General features: G+C 46.3%; 1 protein-coding gene across 1 annotated transcript in view; it reads left to right on the forward strand.

The window, feature by feature from the left end:
* LOC147750805 (sodium-coupled monocarboxylate transporter 1-like) overlaps nt 1-16,430 on the forward strand; it is a 277,140-nt gene that overhangs the window by 60,906 nt on the left and 199,804 nt on the right. Inside the window, exon 2 of the mRNA XM_086918021.1 lies at nt 15,255-15,320. Within this exon, the coding sequence (XP_086774147.1) occupies nt 15,255-15,320 (66 nt within the window). The remainder of the gene's footprint in view (nt 1-15,254; nt 15,321-16,430) is intronic.

Here is a 16,430-nt window from a genome sequence, read left to right on the forward strand (position 1 = left end):
GTTGTACGGATGTATTCTGAATGTGAGTCATTTTATGTCACGTGGCGTGCACCCACCCATCGCTGCGCAGGGTTGAAGAGCTGGGAAAGTTCCATATCCTGCATAAAGCTTTTGTGTCAACACGAATAATTATTTGCTGTTAGGTAAATGGTCGTGGAATAGGTGCCAGGATGTACGGAGCCATGTCAGGGTGTCTGGAGCAATGTCATGGCACGTTACTGCTTAGCACACTTGCCTTCCCAATCAAAGCTATATGTTTAGTCTAGAACTGAAACGCAGCATATGCTGCAAAGAAGCATGATACACAGACCTGTGTCATTAATAGCTACACTAACTTCAGGGCAATTAACAGAAAACGTAGGGGGCTCAAAAATAAAGATTAAAAAGTTCCCAGATAGGCAGATACTGCTTTGCTCATATACTTGCTCAATGGGATCAAATCTCCATTTCAATCTTTCCCTTCATGCCAAGCTCTTCCGCCTCTGCATGACCCCCCTTGGATCAGGGCACAAGTCCTAAAAAGGAAGTGGGGGACTTCCCTAGTTTGGCAGTATGCAAGTGACATCACGGCGCGTGACATCACGGTGCACGACATCACGGCGCACAACATCACGGCGCACGGCATCACACATAGCATCACAGGAATTGACATCATAGAAAGTTGCATAACAAGCCACGACTTTACAGGAAGTGGCATCAGATCTAAAGCCCTCACATGTATGTTTAGTAGGTCGATCGTGTGTACATTTGAGCACATTGCGAGGATAATATCACAGTGAGCTATGGAAGATGATATGTGATTGCTACACTTTGCAATCCCCCATTTTTATGTAACACATCCTGTACATTCATTTACAAACATATAGAATTTATTGTACATCTAATATGCTCATGTTGATGTAAAGTTCTCTGACACCCTGCATTGGAATGAGTAGGGCAAACCAAGAAAAAATAGTGGTACTTAAATTATTTCAACGCCTCCTCAGGGGAAGTAAGCTCTATATAAATGCAATTTGCTTTGTGTAAATACTGGGAAAGACCAACACATCTGATATTCTTACAGTGCATGCATATCTCCTAAACAGGGACTGAACAAAGTGAAAAGCTGCCTCTCTTAACCCCTTCCCTGCGGGGCTTATTCACCTGCTGTGCGGGGGGAAGGGGGGCCGCGCGCAGCGCCGCCGTGCTTGGGACGAGCACGGCTCATCACGTTGCACGGTGACTCTGTGCTCATGACGAGCAGAGCTCGTCATGACCCCGCCAGTTTTCGAACGTTCAGCACAGCGGGGAAATTATCCCCACGTGCGAGCGTTGCAACGGTTATGACGAGCTCAGCTCATCATGAGCACAGAGCAACCGTGCCGCATGACGAGCTGAGCTCGTCATGAGCACGGAAAGTGTTAAGTATGTGTGAAGTGCTAAGAAGGTGTGAGCCTTTGTTTCCTTTTTTCTTCATTTGCATCAGGTGTGAGGCTCCTGACTGCTCCCAGCCAAGAGACTCAAACGTAAGGAGGACTGATGACTCCTCAAATTCGGCCTTTGTTATTGGCCCAGCGAGAGTCTGAAATAAGAAAGCCCCGTTCCGCCTTGCTTTTTGCAGATGGAAAGTAGACAACATGCAGGAACTGATGAAATTGTCCCGGTGTTTGGAAATTACACCGGGGCGAGTTCAGCACATTATTCAGTGTCGCCCAAATTCTTGAGAGGGTGGACAGCGTTCACACTGTAAAAAAAGTGGCTGGACGTTGTCCACCTGAGTGGACACCCAACTCATGGCCTGCCTTGGATAGATGCCCCACTACTGTGCACCTCCAATCCCAGCAGACACTCCTCTACTACATGGCTGGTCTCCTCAACTTGACCTAATCTCCCTTCATTGCCGGATATCTTCCCCACCATTCAGAGGTAGGCACCTTTATTCAAAAACACAACCTTTCCTTTCCCTTCCCTCACTGGCAATCTCTCCTTTTCCTCTTTTGCAGGTGATCCTTGATGGCAGGCATTCCTGGAAGAATCCCCTTCATGGTAGGCATCAAAATCTCCATGTCAGCGTCTCCCTCCAGTCTACAGCAGGCACCCTTCTCCTAAATTGCCCTCTTTCTCTCCAATTCATTCCAGGCTTGCCCTTCTCTCTAATCTCTCAAACGTCTATGAAAGATGATGGCAGGTATCTAATTTCTACATACCTGCCTCTTCCAAGCTCCATGACAACCTTCCCCTCCTGTAGGTTTCATCTGAATGAAAACCCTACTCCTCTGCATCTCTTCCATGGAAGGCACCACCCTGTCATAGAAGGACTCTTTCTCCAGTGTGCTGCCGGCATGAATTGCTGATATGGCAGCACCTTCCTTTCCTCTGTCACAGCTTCCCCTCCCTGTATGACTGGCAATGCGTATTCTAACTATAACTTTCTACCTCCTATTATAACAATTTATCACTTCCCCCTTCGGTAGGGTGGCAGTCATCCCTTGTATCAGTGCCCAGCTTACCCTTGCTGCACAGACAGAGATCGTAGGTCTGGTCTGGGAGTCACGTGCTCTGCACCACTGTGCCAAGGATACAAGCTGTACAGAAAAGACATGGATCTGCAACCAACAATAAGCAATATTAACAGCCCAGCATAAATCCATTTGCTTATGCTGTTACTCAGCGGGCCACTGGCACACATAGCATTAGCATCCAGGGCCCAGGTCATGCATATTGAGATGGGACTGCAAGAATAGGGGCCAGTTAGAAGTATAAACTGGTCACAAAAAGTTGTCCTAATTTGGGCACTGATGTTTTGTGACGAGTACTATATTTTGCGACCTGACTTATGTAGTAAGAGGTTGGTTCGTAAAATAAGGAATCGAAAGAGGATGCAGAGCAATCTGCTAATTATAAGTCATTAGGCATTTTGCAATATGCACCCCGCGATTTGCTGCAATTTTAAAGTAACTGTTAATATTGATATTGTATTTGTTAAAGTATGAATTTTGAAGTTTGAAAAATATTGAGGGACTCATTTATAGTTCTATGGCAGATGGACCACAGTGTTAAGAGTCTCTGTTATCATAGTAGACAGAGTCGTCACTGGTGAAAATCCAGCAGTTGCCCAACTTCCAAATGGACTCTTGGCATTCTCTTTTTTTTTTTTTTTTAAACCTTTATTGAAAAAGACATGCAAAATACAAAAGCAATTATACGGCATCTGTGGGTCGGCCCTCATATGCACAATACAATACCGGATTAAAAAAACACAGCCCTTCAGCCGACAACCCATAGGGCCCGGCGGCAAACATCAACCCATGTCCAGCTATATTTACCTATAAAGGAAAAGAGAAGGTTTCGATTTTATCTTTTTTAAAACACCCCCCCCCCCAACCAACAAACATAAGAAAACTACTGCAATGGCTCAAATTAAAGGAACAAATCATGGCGTATCCTTCTGGAGAGGGGGACCGTGTCTGCACAAGTGCATTATCAACAAACTGGATGTCCGTAATGGAATGAAAGAGGGAACAGGCAGTAGGCAACGTATGCACATAGAATCCGGAAAAGAGGAAAAGTCATGCTAAGGGGACTGGAGATGCTCCGGTGGTGGCTCAAAGGGAGGGGTGCAGATCTCTACACGGTACTGATTCCACTGTCCCCATATTCTACCCCATTTCTTGGGCCTGCCCCTGGCGACATATACTGTTGTTTCTCGGATTATGCACCAATCCATATTCTTAGACCAGGCGGACAGTCTCGGGGGCGTTGCCGACCCCCACAATTGCGCAATATCACGCTTCGCAATCATATTGCCCAAGGTGGCCCATTGCGTTTGGGCAACAGTATAATCATTGGGCTCCCATACATTAAGCAAACATCTCCGAGCTTCAGGCAGAAGAGAAACACCCGTCACTTCAGACATGACACCATGCACACGGGTCCAGAATGAGGCAACCACCGGACATTCCCATATAATATGGAGAAATGTACCCACCATACCGCAGTCACGCTTACACAAAGCATCCGAAACAAACCCCATCCGCAACAATCGAGGACCCGTCATATACACTCGGTGTAGGATTTTTAATTGCACCAGTCTCAGACGGGCCTGGATCGCCACCTCCTTTGGAGAGGATATCGCTGCCTGCCAGTCCTCATCGTCAAGCTCCACTCCGTCGCCGGTCCAAGACGTGCGGAGCTGCACAAGAAGGTCCACCCGATGGTTAATGAACTTCTTATATATTAACGAGATCGTACTGTCCGGGATATGCCCGTCTAATACCCTATCCTCAAGGGGCGAGGAGTCCGCGACGGACGTCCCAGGCAACATCACAGAGGAAAGGGCATGCCGAACTTGCAGGTAACTAAAGTGTTCGCAGGGGCCGAGTTAAAATTCCCGTCGCAGCTCCTCAAAAGACTTGATCTCGTCCTTCCTCAATAGGTCACCAACCACACTGATTCCAATAAGGTCCCACTTGTCGAACCCCTTAGTTTGCCATAATTTACCCAACTTTTCCGAAGCATAGAGTGGAGTCGCCCGAGTGATGGTGTCCGACCAACCAGTGGCAGCTGTGGCGTTGTGCCAAACCCTCACTGCAACCTTCGTGGGCCCGGTGAGGGCCACATCAGACCGCTTCGAGTAAAGCGCCCTATTGTAGTCTCCACCCGGAAGCAGCCATTTATCCTTGGCAAATGCCGGATTAGATGCCGGACCGTAAGGGGGTCATTAGGATCGCGGACGGACTTGAGTCCGTCCGCGACCCCAGAGCATGAGGGAACGTCCGCATGGGCTGCGGCGTTCCCTCTGTGCAGATTAGGATGTGACCGCCTGGGTGGCGGTCACATCCTCTATTTTAACATTGCGGCGGGTGGAGCTTCAAGCTGCACCCGCAGCAATGTTAAAAAAGCATGCACAGCATTTGCGTGCACAAAGCGGCAGGCACCGTGCGGTGCCTGCTGCATTGTGCACGCAAATGCAGGGGGGTACCATAGGTACCCCCCATGTGCACCCCCCACCCCCCACTACACCTAGGGGGCCCGCAACGGGCCCCTGCAGTGCAGTTACAATTGCTTTTCCACGGCGGAAAAGCCGCCGCGGAAAAGCATGTTCCCAAGCACATCCTAATCTGGCTGACGGTGTCTAAGAGACACCTTCACCATTTTAGTGCTTTTCCGCCGCGGTTGTAAGCCAGCCGCGGCGGAAAAGCTGCGGACCTAAACCATGACCCACCAGCCATCCTAATGTGGCGGTGGGTCCTGGTGGGTCCGCAGAGGATTTTCCGCATCCTCCGGGCCGGCGGCGGCTTCCGCCGGCCCGGAGGATGCGGAAAATCCTCCATCCTAATGACCCCCATAGCGTGGTTGATCGGGCTCAGTTGTGAGGCCCAGTAATACCGACGAATATCCGGTAGCGCGATCCCGCCATCCTACCATGGAAGCGGGGACGACCAGCCCAGACCAGTTTCCTTTGCAAGCTCTCCACCTCACGGAAATAGCTGGAGGGCGCCAGATCCAACGTGTTCTGGAGAGCATACAGAAACCTGGGAAGGGACATCATTTTGAATAAAGCTGCTCTACCCACCAGGGACAGAGGCAGCCTATTCCACACCTTCACATCCGCTCGGAGCCGAGCGAGTGGGGGAAGCAAATTAAGCCGGTACCTCATCGCCGGATCTCGTGAGATATGGATGCCAAGGTATTTGAATCCCGTGGAAGAGATCTGTATCGGACAAGTACGTGGCAAGGACGGGACATCCTCCGTAGGCGAGTATACACAGGACTTAGTCCAATTAATGACTAGTCCCGAGTTCCTGCCAAAGGAGCTAAGGACATCAAACAGTACCCCCAAGGATTTCCGCAGAGAAGTTAAATAAAGAAGAATATCATCCGCATAAAGCGAGATGCGATCCTCAAAACCGGGGGCCCACCTGATGCCTTTGAGAGAAGGCTCCCATCTCAACCAAGCTGCCATAGGCTCCAGTGCCAGAGCAAAAAGCAACGGGGAAAGGGGACATCCCTGTCGTGTACCCCGACCCAGAGCAAAGGGAGCCGACACTCTACCATTAACAACCACCTGGGCAAGGGGCTCTTCGTACAGCAAACGGACCCAACCAATGAACACCGTCCCAAAGCAGAACTTAGCCAAAGCCGCCCATAAGTACGGCCATTCCACAGTGTCAAATGCCATAGTGGCATCTAACGAGGCCAAAATGGCCGGCTCACGCAACGTGTCCGCTCTCGCCAGCACGCCATGAAGGCGACGTAAATTGAGCGCGGTGTTACGAGCAGGAATAAAACCGGATTGGTCCGGATGCACCAAATCACCTATAACGGTTATCAACCTGTTAGCCAACACCTTCGCCAAAACTTTGGGTTCGTCATTTAGGAGAGAAATAGGCCGGTATTGCACCGTTACAACGCAACTTTTACAACGCACTACCATTACATCACAACTTTTACAACGCAAATACCATTACAATGCATGCCATTACAACGCATGTCATTACATAGCAGATACTATTACAACGCATACCATTACATCGTAAGTATAGGTAAGTATAGTATTTTTTTTAATTTTAGTTTACATTATTTTATTAATTTAATTAATATTAAAAATAAAATAAAATATTAATATATTAATTTAAGTAATTTTGGGGTATTTTTAGGTTTTAGGGCTGGGTTTGGTTTTTGGGGTACAGGGGTATTTTTAGGTTTTAGGGCTGGGTTTGGTTTTTGGGGTACAGGGGTATTTTTAGGTTTTAGGGCTGGGTTTGGTTTTTGGGGTACAGGGGTATTTTTAGCTTTTAGGGCTGGGTTTGTTTTTTGGGGTACAGGGGTATTTTTAGGTTTTAGGGCTGGGTTTGGTTTTTGGGGTACAGGGGTATTTTTAGGTTTTAGGGCTGGGTTTGGTTTTTGGGGTACAGGGGTATTTTTAGGTTTTAGGGTTGGGTTTGGTTTTTGGGGTACAGGGGTATTTTTAGGTTTTAGGGCTGGGTTTGGTTTTTGGGGTACAGGGGTATTTTTAGGTTTTAGGGCTGGGTTTGGTTTTTGGGGTACAGGGGTATTTTTAGGTTTTAGGGCTGGGTTTGGTTTTTGGGGTACAGGGGCATTTTTAGGTTTTAGGGCTAGGTTTGGTTTTTGGGGTACAGGGGTATTTTTAGGTTTTAGGGCTGGGTTTGGTTTTTGGGGTATAGGGGTATTTTTAGGTTTTAGGGCTAGGTTTGGTTTTTGGGGTACAGGGGTATTTTTAGGTTTTAGGGCTGGGTTTGGTTTTTGGGGTACAGAGGTATTTTTAGGTTTTAGGGCTTGGTTTTGTTGTTTGGGGTACAGGGGTATCTTTAGGTTTTAGGGCTGGGTTTGGTTTTTGGGGTACAGGGGTAATTTTAGGTTTTAGGGCTGGGTTTGGTTTTTGGGGTACAGAGGTATTTTTAGGTTTTAGGGCTGGGTTTGGTTTTTGAGGTACAGGGGTATTTTTAGGTTTTAGGGCTGGGTTTGGTTTTTGGGGTACAGGGGTATTACGACTTAAAATAAATTAAATTAATTAAATTAATTTAATTAAATTTAATTAAATTAATTACAATATTTACAATTAAAAAATTAATTGAATTACATTACTTAAATTAAATTAAATTATTTACTTTGTTTTTTTTAATTATAATTAAATAATATTATTTACAATTTTTAAATTAATTAAATTTCATTAATTATATTAAATTAAATTATATTAAGTATTATTTTATTTTTATTTAAATTATTTTTATTGTAATAAATTACATTATATTACTTACTATTTATAAATGTATTATATTTCATTAATTATATTATATTAAATATATTAAATTAATTACAATTTTAATATTATTTAAATTACTATAATTAAATTAAATTAATTACTGTTTTTAAAATTTTTAAATTATATTTATTAATTTAAATTAATTACATTAACTTTATTACATTTTTAAAAAAAAAATATACTTACCAATACTTACGATGTAATGGCATGCGTTGTAATAGTATCTGCTATGTAATGCCATGCGTTGTAATGGCATGCATTGTAATGGTACCTGCGTTGTAAAAACTGCGTTGTAACGGTCTGCGTTGTAAAATAACGCGTTGTAACGACATAGATCCAACTAGGCCTATACGAGGTACAGAACTTACGTGGCTTGCCCTCCTTAGGAAGCACCACAATGGAGGCGAGTCGTTGGTCTCGGGGAAGTCGGCCTTTCCCTCTCGATTCCAAAAACATCGCACGAAGATACAACGCCATTTTGTCTGGGCACAATTTGTACAGCTCGATGGGCAGACCGTTTGGTCCCGTGGCTTTGCCCGAGCGAATGGAGCGAATAGCGAGCGCTACCTCATCTGTGGAAAAATCCACCTCCATCCGCTCCCTATCAGATTCAGACAAACAGGGCAAGGCGATGTCTCGAAGCAAAAGGTGGGAATCCTCCTCAGGCCGATCGGAGACCAGAGCATACACCTTACGAAAATGCGAAGCAAACTCCTCCACTATCTCCAGCGGTTCCGTCACACGTATCCCATCCTCACGCTCGATCACCGGCATCACACGACTCAGTCTCTCCCACTTGTCCAACCACGCTATCAACTTCCCAGCTTTATCACCCACATCATACAAACAGCCCTTTTGCTCTCGACTCATGGCTTTCGCAGCATTCGTAACCAAGGCCTTATAAGCAGACTGTTTCAGCTGCAAAACATATAACTTCTCCTGCGTGACACCAGTTTCAAGTTCTCTCTCTAGAGTGGCCACCTCAGCCTCCAGCCGTTCAACCTCCTCATTGTGCCGCCTCTTCGCACCAGCAATAAGCGAGAGTGCCTGGCCCCGTATCACAGGTTTAAAAGCTTCCCAGATGGACACTGAAGACGAAACTGAGCCCACATTCTCGGCAAAATAAAAGTCCACAGCTTTAACCAATTCCGCTCTAGTCTCTGGAGTCCGGAGATGCCAGGGATTGATTGGGGCGATTCGGCCTCCAGCATTCAACTGAAGGTCAATAAGAACCCACAGCGGGGAGTGATCGGAGATGCCTCTGGGCAAATGTCGGCTCTCTCGCACCGTCGTGGCCTGGGCAGCAGGCACAAGTAGATAATCAAGCCTAGCCAGACTCCCATGCGCCCCAGAGTGAAAGGTATATTGGGCCTGACCTGGATGCAGCATCCGCCAACAGTCCACCATACCAAAGGTGTCCAGCAACCCACTAAGACCCGATTGAGATGGTGTGAGCATCCTGGGAGGGTGTCGATCCAGCAAACCATCCACAACAGAGTTAAAGTCACCTCCCAGCACTAGAAGCCCTTCGGGGAGCCCAAGCAACAATTTACCCAAGTCAACAAACGTGGTATTTTGCAGGCCAGGGGGAACACAAACCGAAATGACAATAACAGTTCTTCCCTCCCACCTCCCAACAATTGCAGCGTATCGACCCCTGTCATCCAAAATCGTGTCGTCTATCTCGATGGGAAGGGAATTACGGAGCATAATACCAGCGCCTCTGGAGCCCGATGTAAACCCCGAGTGCGCCACCAACCTGTAGCCCCTCCGATTCATGGCATGAAATGTATTTCCAACCAGATGAGTTTCCTGCAGGAGTATGATATCGGGAGAGTGACGTTTTACATATTGAAGTACAATGCCCCGCTTTATCTTGTCCCCAAGCCATTGACATTCCAGCTCAAGACCCGTAGCCCCTACCCCCCATCCCGGAAGCAAGAACTCAGGTACACCCAACCCCACGAAGGAAGCACAGAAATAGCAACAATACGGAGCCTCGAATGCAGTATAAACAAGTGAAAGAAAACCCAACCCTCCTCCCCCCAAACCCCACAACAACAACCCCCCACCCTGCACCCCTGCGAGGAACCAAAAAACCACCCCATTCAGCAGTGTGCCTGTCGCCCTTCCCCAAGAACTAGAACTACAGATGAAAAGGAAACAACACCCCCGGAGGAGGAGAAGTCCCGAGCCCCCCCGCCACCCCAGGGTCCAAGTATAAAAGTCATCGACCCCAACAGGGAAGAAAAAAATATCGAATCACAGTACAATGGAACATATGCCGGTGCCTCTACTCCTCCTGGTCCCGTTGGCCTCCCTCAGCACCACCAGCGTTATCATCATTGTCTCGAGGCGTGGATAAAGTGTCCAACCAGTCCCTAGCCACGTCAGGCAGATCGAAAAAGAGCACCCGCTCATTGTGTTCAATACGCAGACGAGCGGGAAAAAGCATGGCATACTTCATGCCCAGATCCCGTAGTCTACAGTTCACCCCGGAGAACGCCAGTCTCTGCTTCTGCACCAGGGGAGTAAAGTCAGGGTAAAAGTTGACGGAAGTGTTCTCAAACCTGGTGGGGCCATTGGTCCTCGATGCCTGCAAGATGGCGTCCCTGTCTCTATAGTTGAAGAGCTGCGCGTTGATGGACCGCGGTGCCGTCCCCTGGGTTCGTCTGCCGCCCGGAATCCTATGGGCGCGTTCCACCGCAAAAAGCTTGCTCAGGCCTTTAGGGGCTAGATGGTTGACGATCAAATCTTCAACAAGAAGGTCTGTCGATTGATCCGCCGATGCCTCCGGAACTCCGATAATGCGGATGTTGTTTCGCCTAGCACGACCTTCAAAATCCTCGAGGCGGCGGGCAAACCGTTCGCTAGTGGATCAAAGGGTGCGGACTTCGGTCTGGAGCTCGGAGACATCCAAAGTTAGACTGGCAGCCTTAACGTCCAACGACTTCACCCTCTCGTTGGTTTTCCCCAGATCCGCCCTGATCAGGCCCACATCCACCGCCACTGTGTCGATCTTGGCCGGCAAGGTCTCATATTGTTGGCCCATCGACGACTGTATGCTGGCGATCGCTCCCATTACGTCTCGAAGAGTCGGTTCTTCCGACTCCAGGGTACCACTACCCATGCCCTCCGAAGTTCTCCCAGTCCCACTCGGCGAGCCTTGTTCCGAGCAAATCTTTCCTTAATGGAGGCTTGGGTCCCGCCACCACGAGTTGTAGTCTTGAGAGACCGTTTGTCACCCTCCGACTTAGCCGCCATAGTGGGTAATCCGCCCCGCCGGGGCTTCCGAGTTCTGGTGGAGATGGCTCCCACGAAGGAAAACTCCACAAGTGGTGAAACACAGGGCACAGCAGGGATTAAGCAGGGAGCTGCAGCAGCCAGCTGGCTCGAGGACAGCGATCTCCAATCTTCGCGGCCAGGGAAAAGCGAAACCAAAAGTAGTGCCCGGGCAGCTGTCCCACACCACAGGCCGTTGTTGTTCAACTACTTTCGGGGTACTCCCAATGCCCAAGGTCCGGGATCAGCCACGATGTAGGCCTCAGGGCTCCAGAAGGAGCAATTCGGCATCCGGTGTCCAAATCGAATTCCGAAAAGGGTCTTCCAGATCAGGAGAGTCACGGCAAGAAGAACCCGTCGTCTAAACCAGGATTAGTGCCAGGATAGTCGGTGGAGGCAGCGAGGGTCTCGGGAGCTCACAGCTCACGCAACCATTTTGGATGCGCGCTAAGCCCCTCCTCCAACTCTTGGCATTCTTAAACCTCCAAATGATGCCTAAAGTGTTGCATTAGACCCTTCTTTCAAGGTAAGGAGGGATCAAGGTTATTTCCACTGGCTTTATTCAGCATGTCAAAAGAAAATATTGGTGTAGTATAGAGTTTGTCGAATACACTTTACGAGTTTCGCTGTCTTTCCTTTGTTCACCCAATATCCAGGCAAATTCAAGTAATCTACCATCAAACAATCTCCCGAATACTCAAGGCATCTTTGAATATGCAGGTTTAAGGTACAGCTTCTTCTCTGTTAAAATGCTTCCAGTAGGAAAGGACCCTTTTTGTGTGGTCATTCCCCAATGCCGATGGTTATGATTCTGAAAGTGCACTGGAGCCAGGCCCCACTGCCATTGCAAAATATGATGCATGTGAAATGGCAACCTCTATTGTCATAGACTTTAACTCCCTTATGAGTCCCTGGTAAGTGGTTCCAGAGGTACACAGAGCATGCGAGTGGAAGGGGTCACCTGGGCCTGAAGCACCGATTGTGCCGCCTTGAGTGACCCAAATAAACAGATGACAGCAGTCTTGCCATTGCAACTGCATGAGCAGTGCAAACTGCTCAAACTCGACTTTGCCTGCACCATAAATGACACGGTCAACACAGTATTTTTATTATATGTCAGTCACTCCTACTATAGGCCTCCTTGAGCCCAGGAGGGAGAGCGCATTATATTAAAGGTGTGGACATCTAAGTGCAAGCTTACATGTTCCTGCAGTAGCACCTTTCCAATCAGGGCTGCTAAAAGTGTTCAGGGGGCCGTAGGCTAACATGGACAGGCAGCCGAGCACCCCGAGTTTGCCAGCTTCATTATGGTCCCACTGAAAGTTATCATGTTTGGTATCAAACAACTTTTCTCATCAAACCTGACATGTTTCCCATGCCGGATTTGATGTGGCATGCACCCAGGTGGCTACCTTAGAGGTTGCTCACCTGGTTGCCCCAGCCTGTTCTCTACTCTGCATAATAGTTGACAGCTGAATGGCACATCAACATAGAGAGCTTCAAAGCTTCCCCCACCTCTGATATGCAACCAGGTGACAGCAACAGTCAATTCCATGCCCCTAGGCACTTTTGAATCCAGGCAGGCAGGCGGGAAAAATAGGTAGTAAGGAGGCGTACACCCCAAGAAGGCTAGCCACATCCCTGGGGTAGTCCACCTGATCTGTACAGCCAAGAATGTTTTTTTTCTTTTCTTTTCAAGTGGCAGAACAGAGGGTTCTGGAGAAAAAAGCTCCCCCCCCCCCAGTGATGGTCACCTCAGGGGCAGATTAATCGCTGCAGCTAGTAGCCTATTGGCTATTTGCACCCACACACCTACTGCCCCCAAATCTAGAAATTAAGGGAAACCGCTTGCACCAGAACTTCAGATATGCTTGCATTGCAATCAATGAGAAAGAAGAGACCAGTGTTTTCCCTTTGACCGCAACGTTATTGTTTTTCGAGAGTTAAATACACTAATTTATGTTTCCTTTTAAAATCCATAACTCCGGTTATACTCATGTGATTGTCTTTGTTTTGGTGCCTTAAATTATATAAAAATGTTCTCTATTTTGATAAATTAGTGTTTGATTTCTTCTGAGTCGTGTAAATTACTTGTCATCCATTCTGGTTCTCTGAAATGCTTAGCACTTGTTCCCTTTAATAAAGCCAGACTTCTCTATGCCACAGTACCAGGACTGAGCTAGGGATTTATTAGTGTGTATCCAAAGGACCTATTTGGCGTAGCGTGGAGGTATTACATAGTGAAGTCTAACCAGTCTCTCTACATAATGCCCCACTTTCCTACACTTCCCATTCAAATTCATCTATCCTTTCTAAGTTTCAGTGTGGTCCCACTATTGCACCACATATTCCTTCTTGTTGGAAACCTCTTAAGGAACCTGTTCCCCAGTGGCAGATACTGCAGTAAGTGACCCACAGTGTGAATCTAGCAGGACCTCAGTGTTCCCTGTGCTCACAGAGGAAACGGTGCACACGCATCAGAAATTTAGGGCCTCATTAGGATGGCGGACGGACTTGCGTCCGTCCGCGACCCCAGAGCAGGAGGGAACCTCCACATGGCATGCGGAGTTCCCTCCTGTGCAATTAGGATGTGACCGCCACCCTGGCGGTCACATCCTCTATTTTTAACATTGCGGAGGGTGCGGCTTCAAGCTGCACCTGCGGCAATGTTAAAAATGCAGGTGTCGCATTTGTATGCAGAAAGAGGCAGACACCGCGCGGTGCCTGCCGCTTTCCGCATACAAATGCAGGGGGGTACCATAGGTACCCCCCATGTGCACCCCCCACCCCCCTTCACCTAGGGGGCCCGCAACGGGCCCCTGCAGTGAAGTTACACATGCTTTTCCACGGCGGAAAAGCCGCCGCGGAAAAGCATGTTTCACATCCCATCCTAATCTGCCTGACGGTGTCTGAGAGACACCGTCACCAGATTAGAGCTTTTCCGCTGCAGTTGTAAGCCAACCGCGGCGGAAAAGCTGCGGACGGAAACCAGGACCCACCAGCCATCCTAATGTGGTGGTGGGTCTTTGGTGGGTCCGCTGCGGATTTTCTGCATCCTCCGGGCCGGCGGTGGCTTCCACGGGCCCAGAGAATGCGGAAAATCCGCAATCCTAATTACCCCCTTAGTCTGGATTACACTTGGTCAAAGAATATAAAATAATCATTTAGCAATTGATATTTGAGGTTTGGTATTTATTTGTTTTTATTTTTTAACCTGTAACCACACAGCCTGTAACCACGCAGTTGTCACAAATTTCCACATTGTTTCTATTCTGTTGCATCCCTGTAATCATAAGTGTTCAAAAGACTAGACTATTTATACATGTTGGGAGCATGTAATGCTGCATTATAAAACAAGACAAAGGGAAAATGTAAGTCAAAATTGCGATGTTCATTTCATTTTTCTTCTGAAGATTCTGTGTTTACTTTCTATTTATTGCAATTTAGATTTCATTTAGTTTTTGTCTCACTACTTAAAGGCAAAGCAATCTCAAAATGTTACCAGCTTTAGTTTTGAGGAAGTTCTTTGGTGTGGGTGCTTTGTTCGCACCTTGAAGGATTAAGGGCGAAGCAAAGAGTTTACAAACAGTTAAGAACTAGCCACACTATGAATGAGTCAGTTGTGCAAAAGCTTACTTCAATGTAGATTCGTATCTCTCTTCTAGGATGCATTAAAAATCCAGTTTGTATTGTATGTCAATGTTTTTATTGTGCTGTTTGTCCTTGGGGAAGTTAAAAACAAAGGTGTGTAGCACCATAGCTTACATATGTTGCAAAATGTGACGTACTGCTATAAAAATGGACATGTTGACGGCATGGCACAATCAGTCAATTTCTGAGCTTTTTATGATGTTCTTCCACAGTGTTGTTCTATGATTCGTTGGTTTTAATTATCTCTAAGGATAGCCTCAATTATAATCGAATTCCGAGCCTATTTGCTTTCGGCTCAGATGTCCATGATCTTAAATTTGATGACCTCTATATGCTGATAGAAGTAGATTTTCTGCGTATTCTTCAAATAAACTTCAATTTTGACGTGCCTTTAAATGCATACACCTACTAATGTTTTACTTTGTGATCATCAAATATCCAAAAATAGTTTGTCCGTGGTACTTATAATAGCATTAAGCAATGTTTATTAGATTTTATTTGTATATCTTTAATTCTGTTATATTTTAATTAGAATATGTCTTTTATGTTTTTTCAGTATTTAGAGCTAAGGTTTAACCGATGTGTTCGTATCATTGGTACACTCATTTTCATAATTGAAATGGTAAGTAAAACAAAGTAAATGTATTTTCTTTATGTTTTGCCTTTTTTAAATGTTTAAACCCTTAAAAAAAAATCACCTTCAATTGCAATTTCACATATGTAGTTCAATGTTGATATTCGCAAACATTTAAAAAAAATATGTTTGCTTCGGCCCTGATTAAAAAATGTGGGGGCATATTTGCTTTAGCTCTGATTAAAAAATGTGGGGGCATATTATCAAGACAGGCGATAGAATTATCGCTGCTTTACTGCTGCTAAAATGGCGATAATGGGCTTGATAATATGCTCTATGGAATTCCAATTGAAACCCATGTTAGATGTGAAGGACATCTAACCTGAGCTTCAATTGGAATACCATAGAGCATATTATCATGCCCATTATCACCGTTCTAGTGGCAATTTTCTGCCGCTAAAGTGGCGATAATTTTATCGCCTGTCTTGATAATATGCCCCATGGTTTCCAGATTTACGACATCCCTGATCCTGTCTTTAGCGAGGAAAGATGGGTATAATACGTTTTTTGTCCTGGTTGAAAATAGGCATATCATACCTTTCCTGACAAATCCAGTCTTGACACTATTAGGCCGGTTTCAAAAGTCTTCAAGATAGTCTTAAAACTGCCTTCCTGGAATCCTGACATTATTAAAACTGTCTTAAGAAAAGAGGATGCTTTATAAATCTGGTCCATCTGACGGTTTGGACATCATCTGCACTTTATTTCCAAGACTACCTCTTCAATACCCCACTGAGAACGCCTCCTACCCCCTCCCCTAGGTTTCACTTATTAGTCTGGAATATGCATAATTTGTGGGTCTTCTCTTTATGTACAACTTCACCACTACAGTTCGTGTGCATTTGTGAAGGGTTTATGTTCTATGAATATGTTTCTGCTTGTATATCTCACTGACATATGAAACAATCTTTGAGAATCGAGTCCACCGACATTAACTTGCATGCACCTGACCAAGCAGAGTTTGCATTTTAGTTCACAGTTCATTGAGAGACGAGTTTGCATTTTATGGCAGCAAGAAAAAACTGTACGCCAACATGTCACATTTGTACTGAATAAGCAGGTTATTTTGGACTTTGTTAAGTATTTTCAGCTTGCATT

The sequence above is a fragment of the Lissotriton vulgaris genome, chromosome 1_1 (genome assembly GCF_964263255.1).
Source record: "Lissotriton vulgaris chromosome 1_1, aLisVul1.2, whole genome shotgun sequence".
Taxonomy (NCBI): Eukaryota; Metazoa; Chordata; class Amphibia; order Caudata; family Salamandridae; genus Lissotriton; species Lissotriton vulgaris.